The sequence below is a fragment of the Cryptomeria japonica genome, chromosome 8 (assembly GCF_030272615.1).
Source record: "Cryptomeria japonica chromosome 8, Sugi_1.0, whole genome shotgun sequence".
NCBI classification, from domain to species: Eukaryota; Viridiplantae; Streptophyta; class Pinopsida; order Cupressales; family Cupressaceae; genus Cryptomeria; species Cryptomeria japonica.
The window spans coordinates 299,749,730-299,771,621 of record NC_081412.1 but is presented as its reverse complement, the minus strand read 5'-3'; the positions used below and the strand labels follow the sequence as shown (position 1 = coordinate 299,771,621).

Genomic DNA, 21,892 nt, shown 5'->3' with positions numbered 1-21,892 from the left:
TTAGCTTTATGCGTATGTGTCCTCCACCTTGCAATCAAATGGGTCCTCACCCTCCTCTCACTCAGTTGTCTATTGGCTCGTGTGAGCACTGCAGTTATGAAGAAATATATAAAAGCACACATTCAATACACACTTCTCTCTATTTTTATATCTTCATATAATTTGAAGAGACATAAATTTTAGGATTAGATATCAATTAAAGTAATTTTGTAGTGTTTCTATGATGGTCAATCAGTTAGGATCTTTCCCTTTCGTAGTTAGATTCTTTTTAGTATGTTTCCTTTCGTGTTTCTATTCTCGATCAATTCTGTTATGGAAAGATCGTCTTGTAATTTTCTATTTAAGGAGTATTCATCTCCTTAATTAACAAACAGCATTGAATATGCAACACTGAATTCACCAAGTGCATCAATCCTTATCATACTATGAAACAATCGATTGCCACGATGTTTGTTTATCCAGATAATCCCCGGATTCCAAATTGTCCTTATGAATGTACCATCACGTTGCCGCTGTGCCACTCTGCGCCATAATCTGATTCTTGTGCCCCAACTATAATTGTCACTTCGGAAGTTTTAGGGAGTGTTCATTGTCTATCCTCCTGAAATGTATGTCATGATGGATCTTATATCTTATTCTTGAATAATGAATAGATCTGGTTCAACCATAGAGTCAAACTCTTAACACCTTTCCTCAAGAATTCAAGAGAAAAATCACCATTGTTCCAACCTCTTGTAATCATGAATGACTTAAAAAAGTTGGTAGACGTTACTGTCCCTTGTGATGGAGGTAGAAATCTAAATCATTGCCCTTTCTGAACTTGGAGATGTTACAATGTTCAATTGTCCTTCCCTTGCTGTCACCTCAATCGGAATATAATGGGAGTAATAACTATTTTGCATAAGATGTAAGAAGGGAATGTAATTTCCTTTTGCTATCAAACTCAAACATTCACTTCTCGATCTTGGCTCTAAAGAAGGAATCCTTTGCTGCACTTCATCCTTTGGTAGATTGAGTGGACAGCGTTTAGGGATGGCATTGTTAGGGCTTGTCATATTGTTCCAAATGCGTCTCAATGCTTTCTTGATTAAAGATGTACCAAGATCCCAAAATTTGTTTTCATCTTCACCCTTTTGTGGCATCAGATAATCCTCTTCATTCAATTCAAAGAGAACTTCAAACAAAGGATTACAAATAAGTCAAAGATTGTCTTTTCTTCTAAACTTATCTTCTTCCAACCTTCCTTTACCTAAAATCTTCGGACAGCCTTTCAAGTCAGCATCCTCTCCTTCGTTGTCACCATGTTCCATGAAGTACTTAGTTGCCATGCCTTGTCTTCTTGTTGGTGAGGTCTCTTCTATATATTTTGACTTGGTAGCAGATGCCATGTACTCATTAGGTCATAGGAAAGTGTCATGAACGTCTTTTTGCCTTTTGAATTCATAGGACAGGTTATCCTCAGCACATGATCTTTGAGATGGAGTAAGTGTAACCTTATGATCTTCAGGAGTCCAAGCATTCATTTTATTTGTAATAGAGGAGTTACATGAAGAATCAACTGTTCCTTGTGATGCTTGATGATCATCTATTGCTTTAGCCTCTTCTAGGGTTTTAGAACTTGCAGCTGTCCAACTTCCTACACTTTCTTCCCTTGGTGTAATGACCCTCAAAGCTTTTAATGATACTGCTTGTGAAACTCTTGATGCCATTTTTGAATTGCAATCATTCCTCTTTTGTTCTTTAGAGTATTCATGCTTTCCACTTTCCCCACATAGGTGTAAGTGATGAGTTTGTTGTCCTTTATAGGTGAATACTTCACCCTAAGCTCTATATAATCTTCTAGGGACATATCATGATGCAATCCACTTTCACCCAATCTTGTCAGATTTGTTCATGTAGATCCCTCATTGGTGGTTCATTGCTTTCTCGGTGTTCCTCTTTAGATGGAAATGTTGGTGTTATTGATCTTGAGTTTGTTGTAGGCATATGTTTAGTTGGAGTTTTATGAATTGATTTCTACTGTCTCCTTTGTTGTCATTATTGTATGCTGGTGTTAGCTTAATCAACAATTGATTTAATTTTTCTTGAGTGCTGCTATATTGTGTCATAGTTTGTATCAATCTTCAATGATCTTCATCTTCTGCTCATCTGGAATGTTCTTCTCACAGGCTAGCAGGATTATAACATCTGATACCACTTGTAATGTCCCCTTTTAGGATATCTTGGGATATTGAAACAACTGCCTTGAATTCTCTCTTTTTGATATGAATTGCAATGTATGATACCACTTAAAACTTTATAATTAAAAGAATATAAACAATGATAATGTTATTTCAAGAATAATAACTGATATCAATACCACTGCTGTCTCTGATTATACAATTAGATGTATGCTAGGTGATTTGATCTTATAGATATATATTGCACTTGGTGCAACAATATGCTGATAAACTTTCCCTTTCACCTATATTGATGAACGATAAATATTGGATAACAAAATAATGCTAAGATTGGTTCCCCAAATGGGGTTTACACTGCAAAAGGGCAGAAACCAAGTCGATTCTTCAGATTATCTATGGAGAAGCCAACTCCAACTACTAATATCTTCAAGGACTTGGACCACCTATGACAAGGATTCTGCAAATCCTTCTACACTTTGGGCTCTACAAGACTAGGGAGGGTAATCCCTTGGTGAATCTATAATCTTTGCACCATACTCACAAATTACACCAAAACTAAGCAGATAATCTCATATAAAGGCTCAACAAAGAAAGAGAATGCTCAAGAATGGTGAATTCTTCAGTGATCCTCAACCTATTGGAGCATGAGATGGATAAAACATGAAATAATCATACAGAAACTGAAATATATTCTGATAATCAACAGTTTGCAACAAATACAGATGAATGGAACATAAAATAGACTGTAAAAACTTAAGACAAGCTAGGACCAATGCCTTACTCCATTGGGCGCTTGAGTTCAAAAGACATAAAAGAATTATAACAGAATTTATCTAATAGCATTCAGATCTAGGATAATACTGCCTTACAATATTTCTTATCTCGATCCCAACCTAGACTACTTATCAAATCCCTGAACAAGCCCTATCACTCTGCAATTTTGTTTTAGCATTTAATTGATCCCTTAGATCAAAGCATAAACAAAAACTACATACATCACAACAATGCACTGAATGAAAGAAATCCTTGATTATATTTTATTCAAAAGATGAGAGGATTGTACAATGGAGAGAAATAGATCAGAATTGTATTTCTATTTGAATAAATTTGCTATTTCTGTCATAAAACAATTTACATATAACTCCTTCAAGAACCTGAAAAACTAGACACAAGACTGTTATCTATTGCTCTGCAAAATCTTTACAATTTGCTCATTTTCACCTAAAACCAGCTACAGGAACCCATGACTCCAAATTTTAGAAAAACTAAGTACAAAAATCAATTTCAGAACCCTGTCTCTTGGCCTTGAATTCCCTTTTATAGAAAATAAGGGAGCAAACAAGCTACCGGCCAGAGGAGACACCTGTCACTCAAAAATGACCGGTTACCCATAATTCTGTTACAAAATATTCCCCTTAAGGAATGTCACAACCAAGACCAAAATCTCTAACTGCTTCAAAAAGACATTCCGAGTGCTTTATCCCTTTTGTTGTTGCCAATGAAGATCTGATATGGGCCCACCTTGTTGTTGCTCATGTTCAAAAAGGTAACTGCTGCAAGAAGACAAAACCATCTGCCAAACTGTCACAACAAATAGTTAGCTAACTAACTATTTGCAATCCTTATTCCTCCTTTAAGTAAGTATTACTCCATTCGCCATATTCTTCATCTGATGGCCATTTGAAATTCCTAATCTCATCAGCTTTTGCTCTGTATGGAGTATACTTAACTGCCACTTTATTTGCCTCTTTCAAAAGATTCAAAGAATGTTCTTGTACATATTATTTTGTCCATGCTATCCTCCAGCATGCCAGTATCTAGCTCCTCACAAATCAAACCCACTTGAGTGTTGATGACTCTTTCCGCCTCTTCTTTCCAAATTGTAAAGGCTTAATTGCCCCACTCTCATCTTCAATACCTGGCAGAAGTGTTTCATTCAACTCAATGAAGCTTCTCATCAACTCCCTTATCTTCCTTTCTATATTTTTTGGCAGCATCTGAGCTTCCTGCATTGATTTTACTAACAAATAGGTTGGTTGAAGTGTGGATGGCCTCTCAGCATGGTATTTGGAAGCCATTGACATTATTCTGAGTTCATTTCCCCTTTGTAACCATTTTTTAAACAAATGGATTGCCACTTCCTTATCTCTATCAAAACTTTGAATAGCATTAAACAATAAAGAATGAATGCTATTTAATCTACTGTCCACCTTCTCGTTCAAATGAGTTAGCACTGAGCTAACTATCTCTCTCTGCTTAAAAGCAAACTGATCCTTTGACTCCTTTAGCTTATTTTCCAGCTCATTTACTTTCTCCAAAATTTGGGCTCTTGTTGGGTCAGTTGATCTAGTGGGTTTAGGCTCTTCATCGACATATGGCACTAATGGTGTGCTTGGAACATCAGTATCATTGTCGAATTGAACTGCTGCATCTACATGTGAGACAGGTGGAGACCTAGATGTTGATGGGACTGATGCAATTGTAGGAGCTGAAGAAGATGCTCCTATTTGTCTCTGCTCAAGAAGTTGAACCTTAGTTTGCAGCTCCACACACCTCTGTTGAACTGCATTATAATCATTGAAAAGCTTTCCAAACTTCTTCATTAGCTCCTCTTTTTCTTTAGCCTCCCTCTTTGAAGTTTCATGGGCCAATTTGGCCACATCAACAACCAACTTTGAGGCCTCAACATTTGATCTATCAGAGGCTCTTTTATAATAAGGCTTCCCCTCAAGTTTGGATTTATATCACCGATATTAGGCCTCCTAGGCCCCTGTTCTAGTGCCCACATTGCCAAGGTTGCATAATCATCTACAAATTCTGACCCTTTTAGTGCCAACCTTGCTTCTTCCTCTAAACTGAATTGTTGATCTTTTGATTTTCTGATTGCATCAAAAGCCACTGCATCAACTATATCCCACTCTGGCAAAATTAAGACTCCGGTCTGATTTATAATCATCCTGCCTTCATCTACAGTAATTCCTTTAAATTCTTCCATCATTTCATTTTTGACCTTCTCCTGATTTTCCTGATCAGATATGTCTGGCCTTTATGCCTTTCTCTCAGCGCTTCTCCTCTTGTATTCTTCTATCTTCATTTTCCATACAAATTGCAGGAAGGTCGGACTTCTTACAAAGGCTTCATCTTCAAGAAATCTATCACATGCCTCCTTCCTGGCATCTCTAAAGGCTCTCTACCCTGAATATCCAAAGGAGTGAGGTTCAATTCTAAAGTGGGTGGCACAAGAGGAATACCAACATGCATCTCTGCATTTGTCACTACAATGGTATTTTCCTCCTGTTGTTCTTCCATGTGCTGCTCCTCTCTTTGTTCTTCAACCTGCCTTGGAGGTGAAAAAGGCACATGAGGTGGTGAAGGACTTTTGTCTAATTCTTCAAGATCAATGATTTTGACCCCTTTAAAAGGTTTTACTTGTGTTTTTGGGGGTGTCTTTATCTTCATTGTCTTCTTTCCTTTTGTTCTCACCAACCTTCCACTATCACTGCTACTCTCCTCTTCACTACTTGTTTCTTCTCTTACCCTTTTTATTACAACACCACCCTTTGGAGGAGGCACATAGCTAGGTCTACCTTCTATTAGCCCATCTGTTCTGTGAGGTGGAGGAGGAGGTGAACCCGGATGTTTCATTCTCATCTGATGAATCATAGCTACTTCTTTCAGTGTGATGGGTGTAGGCCGCTGCACATTTCTTCTCTCAACTTGTCGGCCATGAACTTCCTCAAGTCTGGTTCTCTTTTGCTTTAATGCAAGAATTAGTTCATCAAAATTGTTCATGACAAAATCTACTTTGGCACAAAATGGAGTGAAGTTTTTTACTAGATCATAACTGGGATCCATTTTCTGTACTATAGCCCATAGCTTCCTAAAAGCTATCCATTTCTCCTTCCTCCAATCTTGAGTCATGATATCAAATTCATTTCTTATTATATCCTCTGAGAAATTGTGCTCATGGGGCAATAGGCTTTCTTTATTCTTGTCCTGAAAACATTGTAAAACCCCTCCGGGTCACTATGTCTAACTGTGCTAACCCCTAAATGATATGGTGCAAAAAGCTTGTCAAAATGCACATATCCCCCTTTTATAATCACAAAGTATGGGATGACAGAATAATCAGGGAAAATAGTCCCTTTGCCTCTACCCTTCAACTCCTTATCATGTATACAACCTATTTGTCACAATACTTCAGCAAAACCTAACCTCAAAGGAACATTAAAAGGTAATACATGTGGCTGGCCAGGGAAACCATAAACTCTGATAATTGTATTAACAGGATAAGGGATAATGTCCCCCCGTGCTCAATTTTAAAAAGTGGCAGCCTTTCCTTTGGTCTTACAAAATCATGCAGTTGTGTGGGAATCCTTGGTGGATTCATTGTTAACCTCTGCCTCAATCTAGAAGCAAAACTATTATCAAACCTGACAAAACTTCCTTCCTTCCTATCCCAAGACATGTCCATACTCCAAAGCTGCACCGGCACCTCAATATTGTCAACTATTCTCTTGAGATTCATGGTACCCTCAAAATAATCTGCATTTCTATATAAAAACATGTGCATTAACAATGAATACCAATAGAAATGAGTGCTAAATACACCATTCTTAATATCTTACTACCCCTCATGAATCTTCTCTTCAAGGTACGGGGCAAAGTAAAAAACCACTGTAAAATCTAGATGCTAAATTTGTATAGCCATATACATAAAATCAGGTGGCATGACTATAATAGGGTTGAACCCTAAAATCTAGCACAGAGAAAAGAAAGTGGCCTTCAAATATTTGGCAAAAGCACCAATAGGAAAAGGGCTCTTCTGAATTAGGGCTAATATGATAAGTTGTATCTCCTACTTTTGTCAAATGAGATGGAAGGAGGCTAGCTCTAATAAAACCCTTCATTCTGTAATATTTTGCCTTTAATTCATTCAAATCTATCTGAACCAAGGTAGCAGAAGGTTCATACAAATCAAAAATCTCTTGAAATTCCTCCTCCTGATTGTCAACAAAATTTCTCCCTCATTTCCCCTTATAACTCTAGAAACGGGGTCATATCTGTTTGCAACAACTTTGAGGAGGTTGACATCCATGAATACATTGGGCACCACTAACTTGCCCAAGTCATATTGCCAGGCACTTGAAAATGGGGATTGCAAATTTCTCTGTCCATACCACAACTTAAACAATTCCACACCAGTCATTGGCACCCTAGCATCCGCGATGTTATATGCCTTATCAGTTAATCCTTCTCCTAGGGTTTTGCCTCGTACAAGTCTCTGCCCCTGATATTTATCATTTGTCGAGGGCTTCAATTGATCAAGAAAATCATCAAATAGATTTCTCTTTAGATACTCTATCTGTCCTGAGTGGTTTCGCAGGGGAGCCATCCTATTTGACTAGGGCTTCTTACAATTACCCACAAAAGGAAAATAGAAATTAGGGCTTAACACGAGACTATCAAATTCAACACAGCATGTGCGAATTCTCACCCCTTTTTACCAAATTTCAAAAACCCTAGAGCAATTCACAACCTTTTCACTATAATTCCATACAATCCGCACTTTCAACAGCTCTGAAAACACAGAAGAAGGATTTAGCAACTTACAACTTCGTACACACCAAATGAAACCCAATTATGCACTGCAAGAACTCATATCGATCTTCTTCTGCTCAAGAATCACCTTCTGATCACCTTTGAATCGCGTTGTAAGTCAGAAATGGCTCTGAAAATGCTTTTATTTCTGTTCTGGAGTGAAGCGTCACCGTTTCATCTGCCATTACTGATCGCACGAGTGAAGAAACAGCTCGAAACTGCATTTGAATTAAGTTTGAATCTCCATTGTTGATTAATTCCTTGCTGGCAAATTGCAGGAACAACAGTGGTCCATCTAACATTGACCATCACATGAGGCAAGCGGGCCCGTCAAAGGTATGATGCAGCCTCTCCAACTCACCTTCCACCTCACCTCGGTCAACGTCCCCCCACCTTTTGGCTTATCTCGGCCCGCCTTGGACACGTGGCATCATCTTGTGATGCCACGATCCATAACCTCCGAGCATCTTCGACAGCAGGGTTGCGAGAACCATTATATCAGTTCAAGTTTTATCTCCTGGCCACGGTGTCCGCCTTCTTTAGCAATTAATGACCGAGCATCTTCTTGACCAAGAGTGAAAGATCTCGGTCCATCAAAACACGTGCAGATATTAGGAACTTTTAGTAGCTCGATCGTTAAACAAAGACACAGGCAGAAATATTAATGTTGGACTTTAGGAAAATTCATGCGCCCGATGAAAAATTAAAAGGGGACCCACCTAGGGAAAATTAAAACACAAACTTAGGAAAATATAAGGGACCGTCGAACAAATTAATGCCTAGGGAATAAAATGGCCCTGCCAACATTACTACAACCCTCAAACTAAAGTGAAAAAAGGTAACGCAAAATTAGAACAGGTTTAGGGGTTTTAACCAAGACTTAATCAAAATACATAAAACCCTAAACCCTAAGCATGAGGGCAAGAACAGAGAACATTAAACACTCAAAATGACCAAAATTTTCACTAAGGCATGAAACATTTTTGCACAGTCATTTTGAGGACTATCAATTCCAATCTTATATATATATATATATATATATATATATATATATCCCTCATTGGTGGTTCATTGCTTTCTCGGTGTCCCTCTTTAGATGGAAATGTTGGTGTTATTGATCTTGAGTTTGTTTTAGGCATATGTTTAGTTGGAGTTTTATGAATTGATTTCTACTGTAACCTTTGTTGTCATTATTGTATGCTGGTGTTATCTTACTCAACAATTGATTTAATTTTTCTTGAGTGTCGCTATATTGTGTCATAGTTTGTATAAATCTTCAATGATCTTCATCTTCTGCTCATCTTGAATGTTGTTCTCACAGGCTGGCAGGATTATAAGCTCTGATACCACTTGTAATGTCCCCTTTTAGGATATCTTGGGATATTGGGACAACTACCTTGAATTCTCTCTTCTTGATATGAATTGTAATGTATGATACCACTTAAAAATTTATAATTAAAAGAATATAAACAATGATAAAGTTATTTCAAGAACAATAACTGATATCAATACCACTGCTGTCTCTGATTATACAATTAGATGTATGCCAAGTGAGTTGATCTTATAGATATATATTGCACTTGGTGCAACAATATGCTGATAAACTTTCCCTTTCACCTATATTGATGAAGGATAAAGATCGGATAACAAAATAATGCTGTATCTGATACGATCTTAAGGATCATGCAAAGTTAGGATATTCCAATCTTATATATATATATATATATATATATATATATATGCTCTTCCTGAAATGCTGATGTTAATTGTGCAATGGTTCTCCCTATGAAGATAGCTTTAAAACTATAAGACTGCTATGTCTGATCCACCAATATGAATATGCAGATTGTAGATATTAGTATCACTCTACAGTGATACGCCGCTGTTCCAGATATAAAGTTATGTGCTTGCAACAAGAGTGGTGCTCTTCCTGATTTCGTACTTTAGCTATGTGCAACCCGATTTGCAAAGAGGCAAGAATGCTCAACTGAGCAGATCCAAATAGGATACAAGTAATAAACAAAAACAACATTCAATGATTCCTTTTGGATGGGTCGATCCTTATTATATAACTCGCAAACCAAATAGTTGCATCCTTTGAATGTTCAAGAGACATGTCTTTCCCTACAAACTGACTTCATTAATCAAATTGCATATTTCCATAATTAATTGTCATTTGTTCTAATCGCTGTCCTTCATGATTAATATTAATGTCTCTTTAGATAATCGCTGATGCATATCTCCAGCGCTGCCTTTTGATTATGATTTATGGTTACTCCTCTTTAATTGCTTCCTTATAATACCAAGCAATTACACATATCTTAAGCGATCAATGTCTTTGTCTCATATAGGATTGCTGCTTATTATATCTTCAGGATTTCCAATGTTGATGGGTCCAGTATGTTTTCCTTCCATGAGATGAATCAAACCATCAGCCATATCTGAAATATAGCAAAAGCCTCGGGTTTGAGTTCCTGTAGTTTGAATGGTTGATGATTTACCTCTGAGTGCAATGTGTTTACGTTGTGCACAACATATATACAAGTTGTCTTTATTCTAGGTGACAATTGTTCTTTAATTCATTTGCTTTCTTTACACTTGATGGTAAGCCAGAACTAGCAATACTACATGATACAACCATATTCAAAATTGATTTCACATAATCTTCTAGTTGGCAACAACTGATCCATGTTTGCTATCCATTTTACAACGACTCTTTTAGTTAGGCATTTTCTATGTTCTTAGAGTCTGCATTCCTTCATTATGAGGATGGAGAATAGCTTATATATAAGAAGGATACATATAAGAGTATGATTGTGATAAATCATTCACCTCTTTGGCATACTTCCCCAATATTAACATGATGGTCCATACTGAGCATCATACTTGAATTGTTTATAATAATGGTCTTTCAATATACTTTTGCAATTTTGTCTCTCCTAGAGACTTCACAAAATTGAAATGCTTCGCTGACACCATGTGAAATATTAGGGTTGAATTGTCATGGATGGGGACATTACAATAACACCTGTGGAATTAATGCAAATGATTAAATTGTTGGAATCACCAATGCATTTTCAGAAAAGGAGCATGATGAAGTTGGGTATGAAATTTTTCAAATCAGCTTATACTAATGATAGTTCGGATGTTCAGAAAAAGTCTCCAATGCCAAACAACTATCAATTTGACATCCAAATAGAACCTATGGAGAAAAGTGTTCATGATAGCTTCAACATCTTTGATTTGGAAAGTGATTTGTTTAAAGAAACAACCATTCATGGGGAACACAATAAGCATACTTTTTCATATCAAAGCCATCAGCTCATAAGTCCATGGGATACAAGAGTTTTGACACCAAAGTATGACAAAGAGCAAGCTTATGATGAATTTCCTTTTGAGCACAGTGTTGTCCTAATCTCAGAACATGAAATATGCAAAGAGGATGTCAAAGAGATGTCTCAGTTTAAGAATCATGTTCTTGACGAAAAATCAGAAAATCTATTGTGTGAAGCTGATTTTGATCAAAGGCCTAGTGAATTTGATCTGCATAATCAAATCAAAAAATTAATATTCTATGGAGGGTCATTGAACAATATTTCAGATTTGGAGCTGTTGTCCACCTTCCAAACATTCAACATTTGATTTTTGTTACTTGCATACACATGGATTGGCAAATAATCACAGCCAAGGGGTGGAGTATTTTTCAGTTGGAGTTGAATGGTAGAGGTAATCTAGTCATGGGAGAAGTCATTTCAATCATTTCCATGCTCACATCTCCTATACATACAAGAGTTTTTCATCATTGCAGCTATGGTCCCAACAATACAATGCTGATTCTTCAAACATGGTTTAGTTATTTCTGACAGGACATTGGTGAATAGTGGTCATCAAAATCATTTCATGTTGCGCGGGTCTATGTATTTTCAGATACTAAATTGATGTTTGTTCTTGATTGTGTGAATTGGTGTGCTCGGACTACATTTTTAGCACTTGGAGATTGAGTGATAATGAGGTACTTTCAGTTTATGGCAACAGAAGCATTTCCTGGATAGTTATGAACCTAGTTTTCAGATTTAACACTGTTGTCATCATTTGTATCACCTACTTGACAAGTACTAATGTGCATCATTTCTAGGGCACCATAATGAGATATGCTAACAACCATGCTTTCTTGTTTAAAAAAATTAAATTTCCTGTTGCCCAGGATCATTTTAAACAATGGGATTGTGGATGTTGACTATACTGAGACACTTTGGCATGAGATCTTCTATGTTACAGAATTCGGTCCTTATAAGTATTCCAATTTGGTTTATGAGGACTATTTATTTGGATTACAAGAAATGCGAGTGCAGACTTGGCACAATGGTATTCCAATTTTAACCAAAGTGGTGCAACGACAATACAGTGAGATCTTCCTGAGATGGATTTGGGATCCTATGGTCACATTGGGCTCAATTCGAGATCAATGTATGATTTGGCATACTTGAGGACAAGCAATCTTTGAGGAGAAAAGATTATAATGTCACCCATTTTTAGTCACACCAGCATCATAGTTAGCTCTGTCTTTCTAAGTGAGCGCTAACCTTGTCAGAATGGAATTTAGTTATTGGTGTTGAGCTTTGGGGATTTTATTGAGTTCGTAATGCTTTCTAAGAGCAATTCCAACATGTAGGGTGCATCCCAAATATCCTAGAGGAAAATGTTGTTTTTGGAAAGTGTATATTTTTAGTAAATCGGATCTCCAGTGAGATCTGAGTATATTGGCACCTTCAAATTTCAATTCTGGAATAATTTTGCCTTTTTTGTACTTTTAGTTGGTTGTGCGGGAAATAATTAATTGTAAGTTGTCAAAAAAATATAAATTAAAAGATGACTTAAAGAATTATTTATTAGGTGGATTTTGAAGTGAGTAAAATGTCAAAATGTTAAATATGAAATAAAATCACTTTATGGAGCAAAAAGGTTTATTTAACTATAAAGTGATTAATTTATAATTTCCGGAAAGTTCCCCTAGAAAATTATAAAAAAGGGTTGAAGGGCCTCATTTGATTCATTCTGGTTATTTGATATTTTTTGTAAACCATAGTTGTGGAGATTGAACAGGATTGTTCAAGCAAAATCTAGGATAAAAACCCTATGACGAAGATCAAATTTGGTCGTGAAAGATCCTCCCTAGCCAATATGGTGGAATCCATTCAGGGTTTTAGTTTGCACGGAAAAGAGTTGCAGGTGGATCATTCAAATATCATGCATGATTTGAAGTTTGTAGGAATCAGAGAAATCAATTTATCATTTCAAGTTTCCAAGATTGCTAAGTTTGTGGGTTTTAATTTATACAATATTTGCAAGAAAAATAAATTACTTGGTGCTATGTGAGTGAGTGAGTGTAGGAAAGATCACAATATTGTGTAGTGTGTGTTGTGGGAAATGTGATTTAAAAATCATATTTTTTGTTTATACTAAGAATAATTCCCAGTTGTGCCAATCTTCCTATCCCTGTCGTACCATTTAAACTTCACAAAGTATGGCAGTAATATGGTTTGGAAGAGTTAATAAGGAGACAAATCTAACATATTGTCAATCCAAGTTTGCCACAAAGATTTCTAGGAGTTGATCTACTAAGATTAAAGTTGTGGGAGATTTCAAAAAGGAATTTGTGGGCTATGTCCTGGCTGCTAGACCTTGTGGAGTCATGAAGATTGAAGCACAAATGATGATAGGTGATGTGGAAGAATTTTGGAAAACGGCAACAGAATTTGGATACTTTGCATAATGTTGGGCACTAGCAAAAGGAGTCAACTTCCTTTGTATTGAAGACTTTATTGATAATGAATTGGAGAAATCTTTTAAACACTAAACCACTAGCTTGAGAAGTTGTGAGAAAGGTAAGGAATAAAGAGGTGCAAGTTTATTTGTTGGCGAGTTGGGTTCATCATACAAATCATGCAGCCCTTGTGTTGCCTAGCACAAGGTTGTATGGGTTGAATGTACACATCATTAAGGCTAGGTCTATGAATCGGTGGTGTTGGCATGAATCTTAGTTCTCAGATTTAGACCGAGGCAGCATGGGCATGAGGCACCAACATAGGCACTGACCATCATCGAGTACATGTGACTAAAGAAGAGGAATTTCTAACTTGTTTACTCCCTTCAGCCCACACAAATAGGCATTTACTGAAGTCCCAGAAGTTAGAACATTTATATATGTATACGTATATGTATATGTATATGTATATGTATACGTATACATATATACATTGTATACATTGTATGTGTATGTATACACGTACATATATGTACACACACACACACACATATATATATATACATACATACCTGTATGTATGTATGTATGTATGTATATATATGTATATGTGTGTATGTATATATATGTATATGTGTGTATGTATATATATACATGCATGCATGTATGTATGTATATATATACATACATACATGCATGTATATATATGTGTATTATCTACATACATACATATACATATACATACATACATAAATATATATATATATACACACACATGTACATGTACATGTATGTATGTATATATATATCCAACCATTATATATATAACCAGCCATTTAATTACAGCAGAATGTATGAATTGTCATCAGTTAATCCCTAAATAGAAATCATAGCTTCTCAATATGTGGGGCCTTCTACAATCATAGCAATCATATTGACAAATACTTTTTTGGACAATTAAATCAATATGCTCCACAACATTAACAAATAATTCCAACATTACTTTGAGTAGTAGGTCAGTCCCTTGTGAAATGGCCCCACCTATTACACTTCTAGCACCATACTAGTGGTTGACCTTGACCATTGTACTAAATCCAACTTCCACTTCCACCTATCCTCTAGCATCTATTATATGTTTGATCTTGATAACCTCTATGTGAAGCACTTATGGAAGACATTGATGGCCCTATTGGATGCACCCTTATTCTTTTGCAACTTTATTTGCATGGTAGGAGGCATCGATGGCTCTCCTTGAGCAAAAAGTTCTTAGGCACTCTAATTCTTTAAATTGAACAAATAATGCTTGAACATGTGGCCCATGACTAGGTAGATTTCGCAAAACATCCTCTTTAGACAATTGACCTTTGTATGACCTGTTTTGCATTTGGTACACCAAAGATCTCTTCCTCTCTAGTTTCCTTCATCTCTTTCATCATCTAAAGCATGTCCTTCCAAAATGCTTTGAACAATTCTTGCTTCACTACCACTCCAACCAAACAATCATCTTCACTCCTTTTTAATTGTGAGGATATATCATTCCACTTTCAATACCTATTGCATGGATATACTTATATGCATCCTCATAAGATGAATATGGGACTACCTTCATCTTCCTTTGTAATGGGGTTATCAACCCTTCAATGAACCATTGCTTCAAACCATAGTTCACAGACTTGGACTCGAAGAGTAATTGGCAAGCCCAAAAGTTTTGACTTGACAAAAACTCAGCAACTTAGAAAGTACTAAAACTTAAAATTTCTTTAAAAAACATTTGTTTTTGCAAAATTCAATTACAAAATGTACTAAATTAAAAATTGACATCTCAAACGATAAAAATGCATGGTTTTATAGCAGAAAAAAAACGTGTGAAAAATGCATTTTAGCCAACGTTTTACCCACGTCAGCGATTAAACCCATGTTTTTCTTGTGTTTGCAAAAACTCGCAAGTTAACTTATAAAAACTCACACAACAAAAAAAATAGAGTACTCAGCAACTTAGAGATTACTCACAGAGTTTGTGAACTATGCTTCAAAGTTCAAACCATCAATTGTTTCCTTCTTGATTCTTCTCAATAGTTCTTTGAGCCTCTTGTTGTGAGCTTGTAAATTCTTAAACTTAACTTGTTGGATATTATAGATCTTTGTGACAATCCAATTGTCATCTTTCAAGACTCAATTTCTTCTTGAATGCCTTCCTCAATTTTTTCCAAGTGGCTTATCAAGAGTTTGGATATTAGTATAACTATATACCAAGCAATCACCTCTCAAAGTGTAGCTTGGAAGCAAAAACAACAAGGTCGCTTGCTTGTCTCTCCATTTGCAAACCATGTTGCAATACATGTACTACAATGTTAGATAGCATGTCCCTACGCTCAACCCTTTCTTCAACAATGATCTGTACATTGTCTTGGTTATTTTAGGACCCCTATGTATGTTACTCTCTCCCACTAGCGTTTCAAACTACCTTGACATTACTAGCTCTAGAAATTCAATCAACAAATCCTCTAACCCAAGTATATTAGTTACATGTGTGGCTCATTTTTTTGTGTAGAAATCAATGATAAACTCTACATTGAATTCAAATCTTCCTTCAAAAAGGGAGGACTCCATTAGATCTTCTATGGAGTTCATAGACTATGGCATGCAACCTTGACTGATCGAACAGCTCAACGTTCCCTTCCTCTAGACAGGGCAATTGTCATGCAATATCCATCCACTCAACAATAGTACATGGTGTACAGTATCCCGAAACTAATTGAACACTTCATTAGTTTAGCTCTAGCTTTGGTTCATCACATTTTAAATTCAACTTCAACCTTTGATTCAGCTTTAATTTCCACTACAGTCTTGTACTCATGGCCATGATTTTCTAAAGGAGGCCACCTCCACAACCCTTGCCTTCTTTAATGCAAGTTTAAAAATTGGATAGACTGTCAAATTGTTTGGACTACTCCCTCACCAAGTTGTCTCCTTTTCATGCCATTGCTCAAGATAAATGGCATTTAATTCCTTTTGCTTCAACATTAGTTCTCTGATCTTTCTTCTTCCTCAAAATGACAGCATTTCTTATATTGTTGTACGATAATATGATTTGCCGTTACTATACTTCACAGTCACATTCAACACAAAGATCTTGCAATACAAGGTAGTGCCTAACAAGGGGTCAAGGTAAATGATCAAACAATCAGTGGATTTATTCTGTTACTGCCAAATTATTTCAGATCAAATCTTAAGGTTCCTGGTTTTTTGGATTCTTCATAATGGGATCAAGTCCAAACAGGGCCCACAAATACCTAAAGTCTCTTATGGAATTATCCTCCCTTGGTTCATTTCAATTGCTTCTTCAATAGGCTGACCCATTTATGTTGCCATCATCTTAGTGTCATCGTCAATAGGTATTCCTGATCAATATTTCCTTATAACCAATATCAACAAATGCAACAGCATTAGAATGTCTGCAAATAAATTGAACACTAACAAAGAAAGGAGAATTTAGCTTTAGTAATTGAAAAGTGCCAGGAAAATAAAATAATCAAATCGTCCATATAATATAGTATTTGATACAATTTGCTCAATATATGGAGATCACCAATACAGTGCCCTTCTCCTGACATAAGACTTGCTATTTGACTGCCAAGAATTATGGTTATCTGTTAACACAATAGTCTACAGCTGAACCTGAACCTCAAGTCATTATGTTACTACTTAATGCCAACAATGATTAATGTAACAACATCGACTTGGAAGCAAAACAATGTTTAATTCAACACTCCACAAGGAGTAATACATTTTCACAGTCCATAATGTTGAATCTGTAAAACTTTGTGATAAAAACTATGTTGCAAACTTTACAACTTTCTTTGGAAAATCAGTTATAAGGTCAGTTATGTAGAGATAACTATCATGGCTCTGCGAAGTCTGCCAACCAAAAATTAAGGTAACCATAAAAAAGACTGACTCTAGGCAGAGAGATTGTATCTCAATAAAAGGCAATTCAAGCTTTGCAGAGATTTTCTTACTATGTACAATCAATATAAACCCAAATTCAGCATTGCTGAGATATTGAAATACAAGTTATTTACCATGGACAATGATGAATCACGACTGTGGGATGTGAAGCATTACACAGCACTATCTACATCTTGTGCTTTTAAACTTAAGAGATCTTTGATTTATCCTGTATTTAATAGCTTGAACTAGTATTGCAAATGGCTAGTGCTACTTCTTACATTGTAGCAAACAAGAGAAGAAAACTAATAATTTTTAGATTGCATGCTTACCAGTCAGATTGGGCTTTATAATAGCCAACAGTTCTGTGATATATATTGCAGACTCGGTTATGATAGAAAGCGCTGCTAATAATCGATGCTTTTGTCAGAAAATCAGTTGATGATTATTTCATTCTTTTTAAAGGTGAGGTGTAATGTGAACATCATCAGCTCCAGAAATAAATCTTGTAGCATGAATTTACATAGATTTTGTTCTATTCTCTAATTACTTAGAGAAAATGTTTGTCCTTTCTTAGGGAGTAAGAATCGGTACTCTTATGCCCCATTCCTATGGATGTGCAAAGTATTCTTCCATGAAATTTATTACATAATTCTGGTCCAATAAAAGGATTTAATTATTAACTCATGAAAAATTTCATGTGTTTGCAAGTACTCTTTTGTTACCTAGGCAAAAAGATAGGCCTGCGATAACAAAATGCTTTTGGAGGAATTATAAGAACTCTAAAACCAAGGTAGCTTTGAAGGATTTTCAATCTAAGGAGAATATGTAGCCTTAATGGCTGTTGGTTTATCATTTCACATTTTCAAATTCAAGTCAAAAGTATGCTAAGTTGCATCCACTTTTCTTGAATGTCAAATCATGTACATGGGTTATAAAAAGGAAAATCAACAATTATAAATGATTTCAAGTATTGGCTAAGAAAGTATGAACTCCATTTTTCGATAAAAGAAAAACAAAGGATATACAAGAACCTTATGCTGGCAGATTAAGGGTCCTTTATTGTAAGTACCCAGAAGGTCCAATACTAAAGCCTCAACATGATAATTCTGATTGGGAGACAGCTATACCAGGCATCAATGCTCAGAATGCTGACCCAGTTAATTTCAGTCTACACTATTTAATGGTGCAAATCAGCACACTAGAGAATTTTGAGTATCTGATGCAACGTAAAAACTAGTGTGTGTTCCAATCATGTTCTACGTATTCTACGAATATTTGGTATTTATGCCATGTAAAAATCATGTGACATTACCATAGAAGAAGCATTATAAACAAGAAGTAACTTTCGCTTGTTTCAAAATGACTAAAAATGCTGAAAATGCTGAAACAATATTTATACATGACTCGTGCTTATACTCGGGATGAGGATTCGCAAGAATGTGACCACGATATAAATCTCTTATCTACCATAGAAAGAGAGAGAGAGAGAGAGAGAGAGAGAGAGAGAGAGCCCACCATATGCAGGAGGATTTGCAATAATTGCTTGAGCTCTAAATGGAGCGCCTGAATCAATATCGGGTTCAGTACATGCAGGAAGTAATGAATTGACAATAGCTTTCAACTGTTTCCTTTGAAAGGAAATTTCTGATGGCCCTGAAGGTAGAAACCCCTTATTCCTCGCCATGTCTGCTCAAAAAATACATATGCGCCAGTTCGGAAACAAATGCCCAAATTTTAGAGAAGATCACCCAGAGGTTAATTAATCCATTTTAACATTAAAAAAATGAATGGACGAAAAGTAACACACCAAAACAGCAGACTAATACATGAGGAAAGCAATAAGCTGAGCAATGGAAATAGGAATATCATAGCAGATCTGACAAAAACAAAATTATAATGCCATATATATATATATATATATATACTACAAAGCCAATAAATAAGTGTTTTGCCAGGATTATTTGAGATAATATCCAGATATTGTAAAATGGAAGTCCAAGCAGAAAGCCCCCATTAGGTCAGATATGCACTTTTGGTGTAAACACTTGTGTTTAATGCCACAATTTATTTTGCACTGATATATTCTATCCCAATTGATCAATTGCATAGTCAATTGGTAATTGTATAACTGGATGCCCAATGCTTTTATTTGACATAGTGTCTCCCAGGGAAGTCCGGGAACATTTTGAGGATAGGGAGACAAGGACAGAATATCCCCATTCCATCCCCTCTTCTTTTGGCAGAATCTGTGGATGTCCAAAGTATGCTCTCTCAACATGGGGGCATCTCCCTGGAACATCTTAATGTCCCCAGTGGACTGTCAATTTTAAATTAATGAAAAAAACCACTCACTTACTTTTTTCTTTTTTTTAAATCTAAGCATTTTTTTAGGACCCACAAGGCCCCTAAAAGTTAAAAAAAACATATCATTTACTTCTATTTGCCCTATCCCACTATCATTTACTGGTGAAGGAGAACAAATGAGGACAAAGGAGGAAGTAAAGGAAAGAAGAAAAAGGGGAGGATGATAGGCAACGTGTCCTGCTATTCTTATTTGTTTTTCCTTTTAATTTTGTTTTGGAATGTCAAATACTTGCACACAATTTCAAGTTTCATTGTTTTTTTTCAAGCCTTCAACCCTACTGTTACAAACTTACATATATCATGTTAAAAATTTTCAAATCTTGCAAAATTACAGTATTTAACATATTCAAAGTTCAAATTGTCAACTTTCAAACCTAAATTTTTTAACTTGCTCAAACTTGCAAAGAAGCTGTTTGTCATCTCCCCTTCAAAAGAATGAAGGAATTAATTTAACACTTCAACCTATTTCTATTTCCCATGGCTAAGGGACAAGATAATGGAAATAAATTCATAATAGCATTGTAATTTAAGCCCAATCATCTTTTAAAAGGGCAATTTAAGTTGGGGTTCTCTAAATGAGGCATTATGAGGCTTACGTACTTCTTTACTTAAAAAGTACTTTGTTAATTGCACTTTGAGGGAAAGGTGAAACAATAAGGGTCCAAAGTGGAGGTGACTATATAGGAAAGGCAAGCGCCCAAATTGAAGCATCTGTTATTCTAATTATTAAATTCAATTTTCAAATTTGAACACTCAAGGACAAAAACCCTTGGTTGGCAAATTCCGAAAGATAAAAACCCTTTTGGATTCAATTTTGGGTTTGGGGATGAAAAACATCATATCCATTTGTAGCAATTCTACTCAAGGATAACAATGGTGCTTGTTACAAGTATTTTGGTTCATTCTGGCAAGCAAACTGCCCTACATTAGCAAATCAGCATTTTTCAAGGTTTCTGGAACAATTTGGTATATTTTAAGGTTTCCATTTCATATTTGTTGTGCAATAAGGGTTTTGTTGCGCTGCCTGGTTTAATATCATTTTACAGCCATATTGGCAGTCATAACCATCACCATACAGCCTCCTAGCTGTTGCCATACCAATTCCAAGCAGCCATACTACACCTAGTTTGTTGTGACTGTTTGCAGCCCTCATCGAGTATGATTATTTTTTTACGATCTTTTGGCTGTTCCCAGCCCTGCATCTCACTTTGCAAAACCATGTAGCAACTTAGCAACATTTTTGGCCACATTTTAGCTCACCATACAGGCTGTATGACAACCTACGAGTGGAAGTTGTTGCCTGATTGAATATTAATTTATTGCTGCTGTTCCTTGCCATATCTTGGAATCAATCGCAAAATTATCGTTCATTGCATTGTTGTGGGCTGCCAAATTGGCAAATTATTTCAAACCTTTATTTGTTGTCATAAATGTTGTTTATTCATATTAAATGCTGCTAACAAACCAACCTATTATTTTCAATTGATTTGGGATTTCTAGGGCTTTTTATTAATTACCATTGTCATTTAATGATCTGATCTAGCATTAACCCTAAATTTGCTAGGGTTTCTAAAATAATTTTCTAATCTAATGTTTCCAAATCTGCATTAAGTAGGGTTTAGTTTGTTTCCATCATTTATTTTCAGTCTTTTATAATCAGAAAAATACAAAAAAAATGCATATTATCCTAGGGTTCCTGATTGTGGACATCAAACTTTTTTATTGTTTTTGGCACTCAAATTCTATTGTTTTTTACAAGCAGAATCTTTTTCTAAATCTGAGATGTATTGAAAAGTTTGTTAATTTTTATACTAATATTGTTAGTATTTGTTGAATCTCTTTTCAAGTTCAAGATGGATTCATTCAGTTGCAATGATGAGCTTGATTTGGGTGATGAAATTGAGGCAATTCTGGAGGAATCAGCAAAGCACAAGAAAACCCCAACCACAATCACAAAAAGTTCAACTGGAATCATTCAATCAGATTGCCCTTTCAAGTTGTTGGAAACATATGCCAAAAGCCCATTTAACAA

The 21,892-nt window shown here is 35.8% G+C and overlaps 1 protein-coding gene across 6 annotated transcripts in view; it reads right to left on the bottom strand.

The window, feature by feature from the left end:
• The window catches only part of LOC131035868 (sterol 3-beta-glucosyltransferase UGT80B1), a 182,506-nt gene that overhangs the window by 76,563 nt on the left and 84,051 nt on the right, over positions 1 to 21,892 (bottom strand). For all 6 annotated transcript variants that reach the window (XM_057967618.2, XM_057967620.2, XM_057967621.2 and 3 more), the window contains one exon: positions 19,012 to 19,182. In XM_057967618.2, the coding sequence (XP_057823601.1) occupies positions 19,012 to 19,182 (171 nt within the window). The remainder of the gene's footprint in view (positions 1 to 19,011; positions 19,183 to 21,892) is intronic.